The sequence below is a fragment of the Poromitra crassiceps genome, assembly GCF_964638095.1.
Source record: "Poromitra crassiceps genome assembly, chromosome: 18".
NCBI lineage: Eukaryota > Metazoa > Chordata > Actinopteri > Beryciformes > Melamphaidae > Poromitra > Poromitra crassiceps.
The window spans coordinates 8,472,298-8,488,963 of NC_139636.1; the positions used below are offsets into that span (position 1 = coordinate 8,472,298).

The 16,666-nt window shown below is 43.8% G+C and overlaps 1 protein-coding gene across 1 annotated transcript; it reads left to right on the forward strand.

Annotated features, from left to right (window-relative positions):
- On the forward strand, positions 1-16,630 carry e2f4 (E2F transcription factor 4). The gene is made up of 11 exons (XM_083654486.1): positions 1-381; positions 3,185-3,294; positions 4,130-4,290; positions 5,128-5,172; positions 5,269-5,333; positions 5,433-5,621; positions 6,563-6,641; positions 7,288-7,443; positions 7,597-7,644; positions 13,462-13,506; positions 14,088-16,630. Exons 1-11 carry the CDS (start codon positions 220-222, stop codon positions 14,201-14,203), a joined length of 1,176 nt encoding a protein of 391 aa, XP_083510612.1. The 5' UTR covers positions 1-219; the 3' UTR covers positions 14,204-16,630.
- Positions 16,631-16,666: the final 36 nt, after the last annotated feature.

Sequence of the window (16,666 nt, forward strand, 5' to 3'; positions counted from 1 at the left end):
TCTGCTCGCTCATTGAAACACTAGCCTGGGCCTGTTTGGCGAAATATTCTGGAGAAAACCGAGCCGGACTCGTACACTGAAGACTAGTATCTGTTGCACACTTCCCCGGGCTCCCTTTTCTCGTCGGTGTGCTTTCTACGGAGTCGGACTTGACTGAGCGGCCGGTTGTTGTGGAGGCAGGCAGGCAGGGGGGAAGTGCGGAGCTGCTTGTCCCGGGTGATGGAGGTTGAGTCGGCCAGTAGTAGAAGCGAACTGGGAGCCATGGGGGACGCACTGCAGCCACAGACCCCCAGCAGACACGAGAAGAGTCTGGGATTGCTCACGACCAAATTCGTGACTTTGCTGCAGGAGGCGAAGGACGGGGTGTTGGATCTCAAAGCTGTAAGCAAAGCATGCAATTCTTCGAACCAGTCTTTGTTGTTAGCTAGCACATGTCAGTTTGAGCCTGCCCGCTGGTGGGGCGTTCAATGCAATTTAGCTAGCTAGCTAGCTTGTTAGCCTAGCCTAGCTGTGTGTCAGGCTAGTTTGAATGGACGATGCTCATTTCTTACGGGTTAGCAATTTCTTTGTCATTGTAACTGGAGTATAGTATAGACTTTAAAACATTCACTTGAATGCCGTGTCATAACTAGGAAGGTTTACCCAAGACAAGCAAAGCACACCCTGAACTTTGAGAAAGTCGGTCAACTCCTATGTCTCTGCCCCCTGTACATTTAAATTATAAGAAAGTGGGTCAGCATTTCTCGTGTTGTTCTGGGCGTTACTGTGTCTTCACACATGAACAACTTTCTCTGCTTGCTGATAATGCCCTTGTCACTTCGCGACGTGCATCCACCCGACAACAACTTTTTCCAACGTTGAACTGAAAGGCGTATTCTAACGATGATCGTTTTCAAATGTGCATTTAACAGAAGGCGTGTCCAAAGGTAAACCAAACAGGCCTGCCTTCTCCTTGATGAGCCAATCTGTGTTCATTTAAACGTTCACACTCCAGCAACTAAAATGTTTACAGTAAACTCAGCACGGATCAATCCTCTTTTGCAGGAACTCAGATCTTGAACACTGTTCGACAGTGTTTGTCAATTCTGCAGTATTCCTCCGATCATAACAGACTCATCATACCAGTGAAGCTATTGATGTTAACCTGGGGGTCCCAGGTAGGGATGGGAATTGATGAGATTTTATTGACACCAATGCCTCTATCGATTCTGTTTATCGACGGTCAGATTCTTTATCGATTCCTGATCAATTTTCTGTGTGGGGAAGAAACATAGGCCTGAACAGGTTTTCAGCATCAACGCTTCTGTTTTATGATCTGTTGAGTCTGAACACAGTGTAGAATATCTGCCTCATAACATTTGAACATTAAAATAAAAATGACAATGCTAGTTTTCACAAAAGGATATAACATGTCATGTTTCAATGTATTGCTGGTGTTTCCAGACTTTCCACCCTCGAAATGATAATTTTACAGACGTTAACTTACAAGTAGTAGCACGGTGGACATCTTTCTTTGTGAAATGAAGCCACACTTTGGACCATTTCCTCCTCTCAGCCAATTACTCCTTGCAAGTTTCCAGCAGCATCCATGCAGAGTTTGACATCATAATGCATGAGTTTTTGCAATTCAGCATGCTCAACGGTCAGAAAAACATGCCGGTATTGATAAAAGGAATTGACAACCTGCAATATGATTCCAAGTATTTGGACAATTTGGAACCGGGTCTAAACTTTTCCGGGTTCTCTATTCCCATTCCTACATATGGGAACCTACAGTATAAGCAAACTTTTCAGACACATGGGCACCCATTTTGGTTTATGAAACATACAGTACACTTCATCAAAACAGTGAAATTGAATTGAGCCAACCAGATGACAGCTTGAGCAACTGAACACTATGTACAACCGAGCTGTGCCCTTTGTGTGTCACAGTGTGACCTCAGTGGTTGACTGGCTGTTGACAGTGACACCCTTGCTTCTGCATTGTGCTTTGTTCTAGTCGGGCAGTAAAATGTTGGACTCTCATATGCTATTTTTTTCCTTTCTCTTTCACCCTCGTGTTGTTTACTCATTGACATAAACACACAGTGCTTTTTTTTTGTGTCGTTATGATGTCGTTATGAGTATTATCGCATGAATCACTCACTGAGTCAATCAAACATACTGCGACAGACCCCAGAAGATGATTTGTGTCCAGTCCTGTTCTTTTCCCCAGGATTGGGGTGATGTCAGTCCTAGTCGTCTTTATCAGGAGTTGGGCTAGTTTAAGCTTTCGGTCTGGCCTGCTCTGGGTGTGACTAGTCACTCATCTACCAGACCTTTACCTGAACTTTAAACACCCTAAAATGAATTTGTTTTCTAATACACGACAAACCGTCATAAAAAGGTCACTGGATCACTGGCTGGAATTGTAGCTAGATGTTGACACTGCCGGATGAGGTAACATAACTTGTGACACATAGCGATGTATCATGAAGAATTGAGAATGCGCATTGACGTTTCTATTGATTTCAGATCCCTTCACCTTTATGTCTTCGGGTGAATGAGTGAATAATGCAATTATGGCATAAAAAGAAGCACTTTAAAATATCTCACAGATTACCAGCACCAACCCTCCATCAGCAGGACCTTGCTTCAGAGTACAGTGCCTCTCAGAGGGCCTAATGAAGAAGCCTGCACTTATCAGCACCGGGCGGCCACATGGTTATCATAGTTTATTCCTGTTCCTGTGTAGGAAGGAAGAGCACTCTGAGCTGCTCTTAACTTAAGGCCCAATTATACTCCCCATTTTCATACGGAAATAAATGCGTCCGTTTCAAACGGTGTAATCGTCACTGCCCACATACTTCCATGCGTCTTTCACATTGGTATCATGTTAAGCAATACATCCACCAGTGGGCAGTAGAGAGTCAAATGTGTGAGAGTGTGTGTGGTTCTGCTCCGTTTCATGCTTATCCGTAGGCTTTCAGAGGACGGACAGAAATACGCACGAAATGAACGCGTACGGACACCGTATATGTCCGAGTATATTGGGCATTTAGTGATGCAATTTTGTTGGGTAATTAAACCTCCAGGCTTTTGGTTGCGATCTCTCAGTGCCCTTTATGCTTATTATGGATGGACTACAGGACTGCTAAAATCTCTTGTTTGTTTCATTTTTCTTTCCTTTTGTCTTGCCATTCAGGCGGCAGATACCCTGGCAGTGCGACAGAAGCGACGTATCTACGACATCACTAATGTGCTGGAGGGAATCGGACTGATTGAGAAGAAGTCCAAGAACAGTATCCAATGGAAGTGAGTTCACACAATAAACTCTGCTATCAGAGACTACCGGGAATTATATAGATTGAGGTTTCCCCCGGTGTGCCCCTGTGAATTATATCAACTGTTCATTTTAAGTTTGAAAGATCCCGGGCCAGATTCACTGAACACTTGATAGCAGGGGTTCCCAAATTTAAGAATACCGCGGGGCCCACTTTGACATCTGAAAATCTTCCGGGGCCCACCGAACCCTTTAATCACAACACTGATCGGCACACGCAACTAAGACGGTGTATTTCCCTATATGTTTTTTTATTTTCATTAACAGACCACGTGAACTTGGGCATACGGCAAATTAATAATCCATTAAATAATAATACAAAAAAAATCTGCAAAATACCTAAAAGCCAGATTGCCAACGTTTTCTCCCCCTTACTCATCAGAAGTATTTGTGTGCACAGGGGTTAAAGTGGGATTTGACAGGTGATTTTGAAAAGAAAATGCATTTCCTAATAAGCACTCGGTTTGTGTGGAATGGTCTACTTCCTGTTAAACTGGTCAGGATTTTGTCTTGCCTTGACATCAGCTTCATGAGAGTAAACAAAGTGTAGGCAGATAATGAGTGGGCTATATACGTGAACTGGCCAAACACACCATATGCCAAAGCCATGCAGAAGAACTGAAGCTTGACTCAGGCTGTTGACTCACTTGACTGTTTGAACTCATAAATGCAAACGGACAATTTAAATGTACATTAACAAATAGTGTTTATTGTTTATTATCATTGAAATTATAAGCTGTGTGTGTGTGTGTGTGTGTGTGTGTGTGTGTGTGTGTGTGTGTGTGTGTGTGTGTGTGTGTGTGTCAGGGGCGTGGGTCCAGGCTGTAACACCAGGGAGATCGCTGATAAGCTGATTGATCTGAAGGCAGAGCTGGACGACCTGGCTGTCAGGGAGAACGAGCTCGACCAACAGAGAGTCTGGGTCCAACAGAGCATCAAGAACGTCACAGACGACTCCAACAACAGCCCATATCCTTCACCAAACTCTGTGTGTGTGTGTGTGCCTGATATTCTCACTTGTGTCTTCTTGGACCCTCTCCTCACAAAACACATTCTAGGTGCTTAGGGGGAGGGTATGCACCAGTGGAGTGTTAGGGCTGGCAATTCTCATGATATATATATTTTTACCAAGTAACTCGATATCGATATTCCGACAATATTGTAGGGATGACTTTTGGTGCTTTCACAAATTATTGACACAATGAGATTTTTGATAAATAAACATCAGTAATGTGTAATGACTAAGTGGGTAAAAGCTAATAATGGAACAGCTAGAAGAAAAGCAGAAAATAGAACATTGACTGTTGTATATGGATTGAGAGCGCATTGCATTTACACTTGTGTTCAATGTGGTCACAATGTGTCCCTGACCACCTCCGGAGGTGGTTTGGCCGATCTGATCACACAATCTGTCCTCAATGTGTCTTGGTTACCTTTACACCTGTACTTTCATGTGGTCAAGCACTATCTGATTGCAATCTGATCACCCGAAACACATTTTAATCCCGGGTGTAAATATTTAATTAATGTGGTACAGAGGTTCTGTACCCAAACCCAGTTTACACCAATGATTTGCAACGAGACAAAACCGTTTTAGAATGTTGCAGCGGTGTCAATTGGCCCGTCTCATCTTGACTCCAGCTGGCTGATGGCGTTGCCAGCAATTCAGCTGGTCAAGTTGCAGCGGCTGGTTGCAAGTAGTTGCAAGTTTCAACTCGTCTTGTCATGAATCTTTGGTCTAAACTGGGCTTTCATTGGGAATCAGGCTGGTTATATTCTGCATATTGGCCCTTAACACAGTAACACTATGGCATATGTAAAACACGAAGACCTCTGTGGAGCGTTCAAAGGTAAGCTTTTCATCTAGCCAGTCCTCTCCCTTTTTTCATTCCCTTTTTCTGTCACCATGTCTGACTCATCCCACCCCCTCTCTGCCACTTCCCCAGGTGACACTCTGCTAGCAATCCGTGCTCCCACCGGCACACAGCTAGAGGTGCCCATACCAGAATCTGTAAGTTGTGTGCGTGGAGTTTGTAACATGTTGTATTTGCCTTTTGCTCCAGCTGTCTCTCATGTCTGGCTGTTTATGTGTGCACACGTCTGTGTCCAGGTCCTCAACGGACAGAGGAAATACCAGATCCGTATGAAGAGTTCTTCCGGTGCCATCGAGGTTCTGCTGGTCAATAAGGACCCGTCTAGTCAGTCTCCTGTTGTTCTGCCGGTCCCTCCTCCAGAAGACATCCTGAAGAATCTCCCAGCACCAACACCTACCTCCCAGCCACCCACTGCTGCCTCCCAGGTCCCCCAGAGATACAAGCTTTTCTCTCTTTATCCGCTCTGAAGGACTTTAAATCCTTTTTTAACACCTCTTTCTTATAACTAGGGGGATACCCACCCCGTGCAGGTGCAGTGTATCCAATGTATTTTGTTGCGTTCTCTGCATGTTCAACCCCTATGGAGTGTGTCTGCAGCCAGGCTGACGGATAGTTCCCCAGCCCCATAAATCTTGTAAAATTCATCTGAAATAGCTCCCCAACAGACACAAAAATATGCATATATATGTGTTTGATGTACACACAAAGAATTGCCACGATCGGATTTGTGAAACACGCATTTTTAAAAATCGTGATTTCCTTCTTCCTGGTTTCTCCTCTGACAGCCTGAGCTTACGTCAACAGAGGCAGCCAGCCAGACTATGGGTGCTGATTCGCACGGTGGAAGCTGCACACTTGTTGTACAGCCAGCATGGCCAACTTAAGTTGGCTGTGCATTTTCTTCTCTCTGATTTTTCTGCGTCGCGCCTGCCCTGAAGTTGGCTCACGCCCCCCAGGGGAGGCACGCCTCATACTTTGAAAACCGCTGCTCTATGCAATTACGGTAGTACTGTATTTACCTACTATTGGTTCATTTTAAATGACTGAGTGGTCCACTCCTAAGTAAGAACGCAGAGAAGGATAGACGGTTGTGGTGAACATTGATCCCAATTCGGCAGATGTACTGGAGTGGAGTCAGAAGCTCGGTTCTTAACCATAAACACTTCACTTTTTTTTTTTTGCAAGACAGTTGTTTGACATTATTTTGACAAAGTATGCCAAACCACCATGGAAAATGTTGTAAATATTTAAAACGTCATATTCTTGTATTTTGTTAGCCTCAGTACAAATACAATTGTCCTTGTTAAACAATGTAATTTCTAAAAACATTCTCCCTTTCCCATTCCTTCCCCTTTCCACCCCTCAGGTCCCCAGAGCAGGTCCAGTCGCTTCTATAAAAGCTGCTCCTGCCACAGCAGCAGCCAATCAGACAGCCTCCACGACAGGTAGGGGTGGGACCAAGGCCCCATGAGCTGAAATGGTGTCTTTTTGTTCAATAAAACCGGGTATCCGCGGGGTCTTGAAAAGTATTAAAAGTTGATCAATCAATTTAGGGAAAATGAAGGCCCTTAAAAAGGATGAAGAAGTCTGAATTGCCATTTGAGAGGTATTAAATTTGGTAGCTATTGTGCTGATGGTGTTAAATGAGATGATGTCATCCCATATCGATCGCAGACACCTGAATTGAATGACGGAACTCGTGGGACGGTACATTTTGAACGATGCACCAATGCATGCAGAGAGCTTCCGTAACAGCCCTGCCAATCAGATTTGACCATAGGAATGCGGCCTTCATTTCAAAGTCGTGAACTCATGTTTACGAGACTGTACACGACATGCTTGGCATTCAAATGGTCACGTCGTGAGCATGCGCAGTTTGAATGGAAGCCACCGAGGCTAACGATTTAGCAAACGCTAGCTAGCGAGTGACTAACTACATGAATGCAATGGAAGTTTGCCGACGTAAGACGTTGGGTCTGACCACGTGAGACTAACGTCACGGTAACTGTCCATATTCTTTATACGGTCTATATCCTCCAATAATATCCTATAGAGTATATTTCATATTGATTCATACTTATTTTATTCCAGAAGTGACGAGCAACACCTCCCTCAGCCCAACAACAGATACACCTGCTACAACGCCATTGGTTACTCAGCAACTCCAATCGTCTGCCTCGTTGGATGGATCCGCCTCCTCTTCTGTCTCTGCAGTATTTGAACCAATTAAGTCGGATCCCTCTGAACGTGAGTGTTGTACTACGTGTGTAGTGCTGGGCTCTTTTGATTATTATTTTTTTTACTGCGAAATACAGCTTGTAGAAACACTTGAAAGAGAATTATGATGTGAACCGATGTATGCATTTAGTGACTGAAATGTTTCCTGTGGTTTTACTCTAGTGCTGGACTTTCCCAAAGAGCTCTCTGATATGTTTGACCCAACAAAAGGTAAATGGTTCTAAAATATTTCACAAATTAAATAAATTGTTTCTTTTTTCCAACAGTCGTGTGATATTTTGGTAACACTTTGTTTGCATAGTCCACCTACGAAGACTCTAGAGTATTTGTAACATTTATTATTTATTGTAACAAGAGACTATCTATAGCACAGAGAACCAAACTTTTCAGACCAAGTACCACTATACCAAACTACATTTCCCAGGGACCACTTCCACTCCATATACCAATCCCCAATCCCCCATAAAATAAAATTAGCTGATTTCACCATGCAATAGCATCAGAAAGGCTAAATAACACCATAAGGCTACTGGTCAGGGCTCCAAACTCGTTTTTTTCCAGGTAGCACTAGTGCTACCTACTGTTTCATTAGGTAGCACAAAAATAAATTAGGTAGCACCATATTTTTTGATGTGAGTTAATGAGTGAGAAGACTGTGATTTGATCATGACAGTTGGGCTTTTGGTGAAAGGAAGAAGAGGACTCCTCAAGCACCCTTGAGGAGTCTTTAGGAAAACACCTCTACCTTTAGTATGAGAGAAGAGAAATGGACTTAGGCAATAACTATAAATTGCTGGTTTTGATGTTTCACAAGTTCTCTCGCAAAGTCTTTGGCTGTTACTTATATGTTGTTGTTTTTTTTAACTATAGCCTGCTAATCACTATTTAATGTCCCAGGAGATGAGTCTAGTAAAAGGGACAGCAGCTTCCACTTGCATGGAAGGATATTTTTTGACAGTGCTACATGTGGTCTTTTCAGGTAGGTATGCTCTTGAGGTACAGTGACTAACTTGTACAGTTGTCATATTAGTGTATTATCAGCATTTTAATTTGTGCTTTTGCCATTTAAGTGGATAGTTGATAGTCCTCTAGGCTATTAAATGTTTTGTTATTATTTGTATTTTTTATTTTTTTTTGTCTTTTTGTAGTGTTATTTTTCCCATGAAGTGGGAATGAAATGAGTCTTGCACTGAAAGCATATCCTACATAGGTGAACAGCAGTATTATCAAAGATCAAATTGGAGTCTCTTAAGTATGTGCTTTTGTGGCAAATTGATTCCCAGATACCTCATTGATTTCAGCTCCCAATTAATATCATATCTTTCTCTAATGGCTTGGTCTGGCCTATAATTAACTCATTCACTGCCAATATCTGACTGGCATTTTTGGCACAGGCCAAGTATTTCCATAATGTTTGGTCATCTTTCAAGACCCACAGTAAATTCTGTACTAGGACTACAGTGATGTCCAATACCTCGAAATGAAGATCTAAGTCTCTACTTTCACCCCCAAAAAGAAAGTTAGCTTTTAGCATGTTCTGTACTCTACTTATAACCCTTTTTATACACCCCATGTTCACCAAAAAAGCCTGTCTGGGAAGAGAAAAGGGAGAAAAAAGCATTTTTGTAAAAGGGCACAATCTCAGGCATAACTCACTCTCAATTCTTTTATTTTGAACTGTATTGACATCAGACATGTAAATATTATTCGTTAGGACACAAATGACAAAAAAAAAATATATATATATATATATATATACACACATGAAGTGCTTTTTTTTTACATTCAACAATACAGTTTACTCGGTGTGAGTGTGCAGACAGACAGACAGACAGACACACCGACAGACAGACAGACAGACAGACAGACAGACAGACACACACACACACACACACACACACACACACACACACACACACACACACACACACGATCCCCCTTTTAGATTTCTAACCCAACATAGGATAAGCAATAACCACGCCCTGTGGCGCTGGGATTGGCCAGGAGCAACACTGGAGGGCGAGCAGCCCAGCGATTTCATGAACCAACTGAAGAGCTCTTGAGAAGGACAGCGGGCTGCTGTGAGTGCCTTCTGCCCGCTGCTGCCTAGCTGTTCCTGTGTTTATTTTGATTTGTTCTGGTACACCGTCCTCGTCCATGTCTCCCTGTCATATCTATGATCGTTCCCGTTTTCCCCTCGGCTATTCAACACGTCCTCACCGCCCTCGCAAACTGATCGATCATTTCCTCATTCCTCCGATGATCAAACACATCTCTTGATCACTTTCTCCCGTTTTCTCCTGGCTGGCACAGAGGAAGGCGACTCCAGCTCGGCGTTTCAATGGCGTTTCTCCTGTCTGCACAAGGAAGCGTTACCCGTTCTCTGCTTTCCCTCTTGCTCAATTTCAAAACAACAGCTGCGGTATGTGTTTGATCGCGTGCTGTCGGCTACCCTTTGAAGGCAGGGACCTGTGTCTGTGTGACAGGCTGGGCAAGTGTTTGCTGCAGGCGCTGCACCAATAAAAACAGCACAGAGGCACGCGCAGGCAGACGGGGAGCAGAGGGGACAGAAAGATGCGATCTGAAGCAGGCGATTGGTTGGGGGGGAAAAAAATATTATCCTCTCTCATTCTCCCAAGTCGCACGAGTGCGACCTGATTGCAAATTAACTCGCACATTTTGAAATTAGGTGGCACATGCGACCTAATAGGTCGCACTTTGGAGCCCTGCTACTGGTTCCAAACGGACACACGCACGCACACCTGTCAACATCAGGCTATGAAAAAGAGGACCCCTTAGTTTTTTTTGTTTTTTGTTTTATTCCTTACATTGGAGTGGTATTTAGCCATCTTCCTGACAAGCTAGCTAGCATGGTTGGTACGAATCGATGCCTTAGGTCTTCTAGTTATGCCTCCGCCGGCGATAGCCAGGCCGGAGGCATTATGGATCCGGGTTGTCCGTCCGTACGTACGTACGGCTGTCCGTACGTACGTACGATGTTTGTTAACGCGATATCTGAGAAACGCCTGGACGGAATTTCATCAAATTTGCCTCAAACATCGACTTAGACTCAAGGATGATCTGATTAGATTTTGGTGGTCAAAGGTCAAAGGTCAAGGTCACTGTGACCTCTCGAACGCCATTTTCAAGCTTGTTAACGCGATATCTGAGGAACGCCTGGACGGAATTTCATCAAATTTGCCTCAAACATCGACTTAGACTCAAGGATGATCTGATTAGATTTTGGTGGTCAAAGGTCAAAGGTCAAGGTCACTGTGACCTCTCCAACGCCATTTTCAAGCTTGTTAACGCGATATCTCAGGAATGCCTTGACGGAATTTAATCAAACTTGTCTCAAACATCGACTTGGAGTCAAGGATGAACTGATTAGATTTTGGTGGTCAAAGGTCAAAGGTCAAGGTGAGCTCTCCAACGCCATTTTCAAGCTTGTTAACGCGATATCTCAGGAATGCCTTGACGGAATTTAATCAAACTTGTCTCAAACATCGACTTGGACTCAAGGATGAACTGATTACCGTAAATTCCGGACTATAAGCCGCGGCTTTTTTCCCGTTTTTTGGCCCCTGCGGCTTATATAACGGTGCGTCTTATCTATGGATTTTTTCAGAAAAAAAAAAAAAAATACAAATAAAATCTCTCTTTTTTAGCACTCTTTCTAACTATAAATCCACTTCTGTTTTAATTTCCTCTCTTGCCCTCTTTTCACCACACCGCGGACACTGTGTGCACTGTAAAAATAAACAACGGTGGTGTTGTGTTATGTTGTTTTGTTGAAATGTTACGGTAATACGGTAAATGGGAGCTTCCTCAAACAGCCATCTCTTTCCCGACAATCCCCTCTGTGCGTGACCACTTACATATGGTAATTACGGTAAGCAAACGGCCACTCGACCAACAACTCCCTCCCCCGACTACCAGGAGAAAATCACAAACTTCGGCGAATTCACACAAAGGAAGATCAAGGAATATTCACAACAAGACGAGCAGTAGAAGCAACACTCTCACTTACCATGGGGAAGGTACGCAGAAATTCACACGACGCAGCTTTCAAGCTGAAAGCAGTCGAACTCGCACTAAAAGAGGGAAACAGAGCAGCAGCGCGTACCCTGAGCATCGATGAGTCGATGGTGAGACGTTGGAAGAAGCAGCAGGAGGAACTGTCTCAGTGTAAGAAGACCAAAAAGTCCTTCAGAGGCCACAAAAGCAGATGGCCGGAACTAGAAGATTCCCTTGAAGACTGGGTGTTGACCCAAAGAGCAGACGGCCGAGGCGTTTCCACGGTGCAGATCCGACTGAAGGCCAAAACAGTCGCCACCGAGATGAAAATTGAACATTTCAGAGGTGGGCCATCTTGGTGCTTCCGATTCATGAGACGAAAGGGACTGTCCGTCCGGGGGAGAACTACTGAACAACTCCCTCCCGACTACCAGGAGAAAATCACAAACTTCGGCGAATTCACACAAAGGAAGATCACGGAATATTATAGGAGTGTGAAAACATCCACAATCACCAACGGGTTCCAAAACGCTGGACTGCTGCGGGATGAAGAGGATGACGCCGCCACAGCTGGCGCTGAGGGCCGTCAGAGGCTTCAGAGGCTGTTCGATGCCGACAGTGATGAAGAGGAGTTCGTTGGTTTTGAGTGACAATGAAGGAGAGAGGAGAGTGGTTGACGAAGCCACCCTGAACCTGTTCGTTTCCGACACTGAAGATGAGGACTTTGGTGGTTTCAGTACGCAGGAAGAAGAGGAAGACGAGGATTAGTGACTTGACTTCTCTGGTTACAGGTTTGCTGCACATATAGCCTATTGTTGTGTGATTTTGTCTGGGGATTAGTGACCTGACTTTTGTTTTGTTTTGTTGAAATGTTAATAAATGGGAGCTTCCCCAAACAGCCATCTCTTTCCCGACATTCCTCTCTGTGCACGAACCCTTTCATATGGTAATTAAACATCAAAACACCCGCGGCTTATAGACCGGTGCGGCTTATAGAAGAAAAAAATAGTCAATTTTGGTCCCGCGGCTTATAGACCGGTGCGTCTTATAGTCCGGAATTTACGGTACATTTTGGTGGTCAAAGTTCAAGGTCACTGTGACCTCTCACACACCCAATTTCCAAGCTCTGTAACGCAACATCACAGGAGCGCCTTGGCGGAATCTCTTCCAATTTGCCTCAAATGGCGATTTGGACTCCAGAATGAACTAATGGCGGAGGCATAAGTCCGCGTTGCGGTCGTTCTAGTTTCATATGATACAGAAACTTCTGGCTTTAAAATTGAGCCCGGTACAGCCTCTGAATGTGATATTTCTGAAGAATATCGCAGTATTTCCGAAAATCGGCCTAAGCCTACTCCTCAAGGTTGGTTAACATTATGTAAAAACTGTTGTCTGTAAAAAGAAGGGGGGGGAAATGCAGTTCTCTGGCGGACCACCAGGCAGAACGGACCACAGTGTGGGAATCACCCATCTGTAGAGTATATGTGATCATTCATGAACATACCTACATATTACTCTAGGTCAGTGGTCCTCAACCTGGGGGTCGCAATATCATTTTGGGGGGCTCGCGGGATGAAGGTCCATTGATGATTAAATCTCCCACACCAATGATTTAATGTATTATAAAGCTATAAAAACTACTTAAGTGAGTGAGTGAAATCAGTGTGTGAATTTGTGCGTGCTGTCGTGGGTTGGGTAGTGGTGGGACTGAGGGGGGCCTAAGGTTTCTTTGGTGTCACGGCTCAAAAAGGTTGAGAACCACTAAACTAGGTGAGGGTGTGTGAAACGGGCAGCATACTGAATCTATTTGTTCAATCTAAACTAATAAGCTGTTAAAACATCTGCAAAGTGAAAGTTGAATGTCAACTTATAGCTGCTGAAATGTTACAAATACTCTGTAGACGGACTATCCAAATAATTACAGAACTTTCTACGACCACATTGTCTTCGTCGTCTTGCCGACTGAAGGTTTTCAAGGCTTCATTCCTCTTTTCTGTCTCTCTCTGGCAGAGATCATGAGTGGAGACCTGTTGGAGGAATTGATGTCATCAGAAGGTGAGTTTGTTTACAGACACACTGCTGGAGAGTCATGTGTGATGTCATCAGAAGGTGAGTTTGTTTACAGACACACTGCTGGAGAGTCATGTGTGATGTCATCAGAAGGTGAGTTTGTTTACAGACACACTGTCACAGAGTCATGTGTGATGTCATCAGAAGGTGAGTTTGTTTGCAGACGCACTGTTGCAGAGTCACGTGTGAAACAACAAGACAGTCGAATAACGGTGTGGCTTCCCTGTGCAATCTTTAGCTATGGATGTAGATGTAGCAAGTTAGTTTGTGAACGAAGCGTTGTCATCACGTGTGGGGCACAAAATGTCATTCCAGAGTTTTACAACTGCCAACCTTTTTGAAAGTGGGCAGTCCTGCCAACATATTATAAACCTCAATCTAAATACAATCTCTTCACTTGACGTGATGCACGTAGCAGCGTGGAGACAGACAGACAGACAGACGTAGACAAACCCCTGTTCCAGATGGCTCTGCCTTCGGCCACGCTATAAAAAGAAGCTCTTGAATGTATTTGAACCAGAGCATCATACCTGCTCTCTTTGTCTCTGCCTCTCTTCCTCCTCCAGTGTTCTCGCCTCTCCTCCGTCTCTCCCCTCCGCCCGGCGACCACGACTACATCTACAACCTGGACGAGACGGAAGGCCTGTGCGACCTCTTTGACGTCCCCATCCTCAACCTCTGACGCGCTCAACTGCGTTCAGTTTTTTACCAGTTTCCCCCCCGCCGGCGATGGAGGTGAGGAGGGGACCCGGGGAGGCTGATGCCTGATCAGTGGCGTTCAAGGACACCTCCGCCCTGCTGGCACCGCGAGCTCATCTCGAGCTCCGTCAGCCAGCCGCGCGCTGTACAGCCTCGTGAAGAAACACAAGCGAGAACAAACACATTTTTCCTACTGCTTTTGCCACAAAAACAAATGAACGAGCGATTTCTATTTTTGGATTATTCTGTATGATAAAGTGCTGTCTGTGTGTCTGCGACCCTGTGTGTGAGTGAGTGGGTGAGTGTATGTATGCGTGTATACATACTGTGTGTGTCTGTGTTATGTTTTGTATTGGTTTTGAGCCCTCTTATCTCTCACTGTTCACGGAGTTAAAAAGTCAAGTCTCCAGGAAAAACAAAAATAATGTCAGGTCAGGCTCCACAGCAGACTCATGGAGCACTGCCCTTCTCACGGCAGTTGCTGGTGCATTGGGACATTCTTGTCTGTTGCCGGCTCCAAACACAGGCTGGTGGAATATGCACTGTCCTCATGTACATAGAGAGTATATATTTTGTAATGCAGACCGCAATAGCTAGCAAATAAAGGTACCAGACTCAGAGCATGCATACTCTTATGTATGACGTGCTTGTTTCATAACTGGGCATCTGTGTCCATCAACCCCTCTCTGAGTGTTGGGAGTGCTGTTGTATGTCAGTAGGACACATGTTCTTGGGAAACCCCGGGCTCTGACCAGCACATTTGAAGTTAACAAACGTTGACGTGAACGTAAATGGAGACTGACCAGAACGTAACGGGGCGGGGGGAGGGGGTTATGCTTGTCGTCATGCTTGTTAATATGGTGTAATGAATATTGTACAAATCAAACTAAAAGAAAATTCAACGAACCAAAGTTCCTCCTTCGCGTCCACTTTGGGATTGGGAAGTGCTCATTTCTAGGTGGTAATAATGAGACGTGAGAGCCTGGACTGCTACTCTGATAGCACTTCTACTTTGAGAGGCTTGATCGAAAGATGGCTTTCACTTTCACTTTGCCCTCTGGACTTTTGCCCTGTACATTTTTATTGCCGCAACCATTTTGCAACTCTTTTTTTTTTGTTTGTTTTGTGCAAGTTTGGTTTATCGTGAGTCCATTGTTCTGACTTGGTATATTATGATCCCCCCCCCTCTCCAATTCTTTCTTCTCCTCACTTCAAAACAAATTCTGTGGCACTCGTGCGATTCATCTTTCAGCTACAATGTATGTATATGAAGCATTTTATTCAATGAATCTATGCGTATGTAAAAGGAAGTGTATGTTGTATTTCTCATGTATTTTTTATTGATGCAGTGAATATAGTCACCATGTCAGGAAGTATGCTAGCATTTTGTAACGCTGCTCGACTTTGTATATTTGGCATTGATCCCTATTCAGTAGTTATTACTATTCCCTGGTTTCCTTTTCTTTTGATGGTATATGAAACACTGCCTACCTACTCTCATCAATCTGATTCTATTCTCTCTCTGCAGGGGACAGAGGAGTAGCAACTCAGGATGGGTTGTTACTAGTCAGACTGTCAGTACCTACCTATGTTGACCACTCTATTGCTTGTATAGAATAGCATCTATTTTTTTATTCCTGCTAGATGTATTATTACTGCCACTACTAATTTTGTGCTATACTTCAGAGTATGAGGAATTCATTCATAAAATATGATTTCCGCAATGCAACAAAACTGGACGGAATCATGCAATTTGGTAATAAAAATTGAATCAACTGTAAAACATGGAATATTGCAGACCTTTCCATAATTTGACAAATTTGGAAAAAAGTAGGCCTGATTATCAAAATCAAAAGTAGTGGGAAACCTAAATGATTTCATAATTGTAAAATAGGCCTAGAGCAGTAATTCAGTTTTCGATTGGGATCTTGCGGTGGTGCGTGGGACCCTTACGGCACCTCACAACTAGGTTTTCACTTTGAGAAACAAGTCGAAGGTTGCCATGTCATTAAAAAAATACTGTATATCGATCCCTAACCCCAAAATTAAAATGGAATTTGAAAAAATACATAACCGAATTTGGGAAAAATAAAATAAACTGATTTCCTACGGCCCTAATAAAATCCTTCTGCTTTTTCAAAGCATTCTCTCTCTCCCATCATTGCACTTTACATCACTCCGGACTGATTGGTTGGTGCTCATCAGCTCTCTGATTGGTTGATTGGTAGCATTTCATGGTGTCTGGATGGTGTCAGTTGGCTTAATCCTTCAATGCAGCAGCCAGGGAATTCCTATCTGTGTACTGTGCGTGTTTGTGTAAGAGGCTGAAATCAAACCCACGGACTGGTTTTAACAGGCTCACTATTGCTATGCTGTAGTTGCATCATCTGAAACAAAATAAACACTTTTGTATTCTGTTTATTGTCTGGTTTTCTCAATCTCCTGT